Raw genomic sequence first — 1,668 nt, forward strand, 5'->3', positions numbered from 1 at the left:
ATTAGAATTAAAAACTAATGCTAAAATTTTTTCTTCAGGTATATATACAGCTTCTCTGGCAATTCTCGGTAGATTTTGGATAAACATTTCATACAATATCGGTCTCCAATATGCGGCTGAAGTATTACCAACTGTGGTTAGAGCTCAGGGTGTAGCTTTGATACATATAATGGGATACGTTGCTAGTATCCTCGCACCCTTCGTAGTCTATCTCAATGTTGTGTCCTCGTTCCTACCTCTTCTTGTGCTGGGCACACTCGAAATTATGGGCGGTCTTCTGACTCTCTTTTTGCCGGAAACATTAAATAAGGATCTTCCGCAGACGCTGCAGGACAGCGAGGATTTTGGAAAAGATCAGAAGATGTGGGATGTACCTTGTATCGGAAGGTAAAATCACATAAAGGAACTTTCGGTCTCCTTTTTTCAAAGATATTCACAGATCTTCAAGCTCGAAGTTCAAGATTCTCAAGCATTCTGTTAGATCTACATCTTCGTATGCTTTCGTATTACTTTCTTCTTAAAATCTGTTAAATCTCTCAAAAGAAAACTGGACTATCTTCTTTCTTCAAATGCTTTTTAAATCTTTTGAACAGAAGAGAAGGATCGAGTTGGGAAGTTATTCAAATCTTTAAGCGATTGGATTCAATATTTTTAAACGCAATGTTTTGACAGGAAACGCGAGGACGAGGAGACACCACCGGTCGCCATGTTCCGATTATTTTTTAGATGCAGTGCGAGGAATTCGATGAGAGCGTCGCTTCGCGGTGAACCTTTAAGGAGTAGCATGCTACGGAGATCGAGTATAAAATCGAGGAAAAGCGAAAACTCGATCACAGAGGTCGAAAGGCTGTAGCGAAACGTTCACCACGAAGTACAATATTTGTCGCGTTGATCTCGAGCAAAGAATCTTTAGTCTTCCAAAAACGTGCAATACATGTATTAGAGTAAGACAAGTTACTGAATCCAGGAATCTTAAATTCCACCGTCATTAATATTCATTATCACAAAACAGCGGATTTTTATGCAATTATGGGTGATTCGAAGATACGAAAATTTATAGAATGCGTATGACGCAAAATTTTGTAAAATATCCAAAAGTACAGCACTATCGATGATATTTAATGGATAGAAACATACTTTTGCCCAAGTCCTTTCGATTGTATCAAATCTTTCAATTGTATTATTGTATCCACGAAAATATGCATTTGCATAAAGATCCGCAATGCAATTATCATCGCAATTTTTCATCAACAATGATTGATTAAAAATTAAATCATTAGGCGAGCGAATAAAAATTAGAGTAAGAACGTAGGTTAAAGTAATTGTCGTAAATTGTCGTGGGTAGTTAATGTTAAAAATTAGTACTTTCCTTTGTTATAAAAGTTCCTGAAATTGTTCGTACAAAAGCTGCATCTTATAGAATATAGTGCAATAATCGTTATACTAGTAAAATAATAACATCATAAATATACAAAGTATATTAACGAGATGAAAATAATATGGACAACGTGGTGTATGGCCACGAGTTTTGTACATATGTACGTGTAAGTATTCGTAGATCGATTAGCAATCGCAGAGACCTCGGGCGCATGTCACGCGACGAGATAGCGCGATTATTTTTATTATGATGTAAATCGTTCTTAGATGTTTTGTAATAAAACTTGCCAG

General features: G+C 36.3%; 1 protein-coding gene across 1 annotated transcript; it reads left to right on the forward strand.

Moving 5' to 3' along the window:
- The first annotated feature begins 265 nt into the window (after nucleotides 1–265).
- LOC117165075 (uncharacterized) lies at nucleotides 266–1,402 on the forward strand. The gene is made up of 2 exons (XM_033348537.2): nucleotides 266–387; nucleotides 673–1,402. The coding sequence occupies exons 1-2, from the start codon at nucleotides 266–268 to the stop codon at nucleotides 851–853; spliced, it is 303 nt and encodes a 100-aa protein (XP_033204428.2). The 3' UTR covers nucleotides 854–1,402.
- Nucleotides 1,403–1,668: the final 266 nt, after the last annotated feature.

The sequence above is a fragment of the Bombus vancouverensis genome, unplaced genomic scaffold (assembly GCF_051014615.1).
Source record: "Bombus vancouverensis nearcticus unplaced genomic scaffold, iyBomVanc1_principal scaffold0067, whole genome shotgun sequence".
NCBI classification, from domain to species: domain Eukaryota; kingdom Metazoa; phylum Arthropoda; class Insecta; order Hymenoptera; family Apidae; genus Bombus; species Bombus vancouverensis.

Excerpts from the sequence above, each read along its gene's own strand:
- LOC117165075 (XM_033348537.2), top strand. The coding sequence starts at position 266 with ATGGGCGGTCTTCTGACTCTCTTTTTGCCGGAAACATTAAATAAGGAT. Across the intron at positions 388-672 it reads GATGTACCTTGTATCGGAAG|GAAACGCGAGGACGAGGAGA; the intron begins GTAAAATCACAT and ends ATGTTTTGACAG.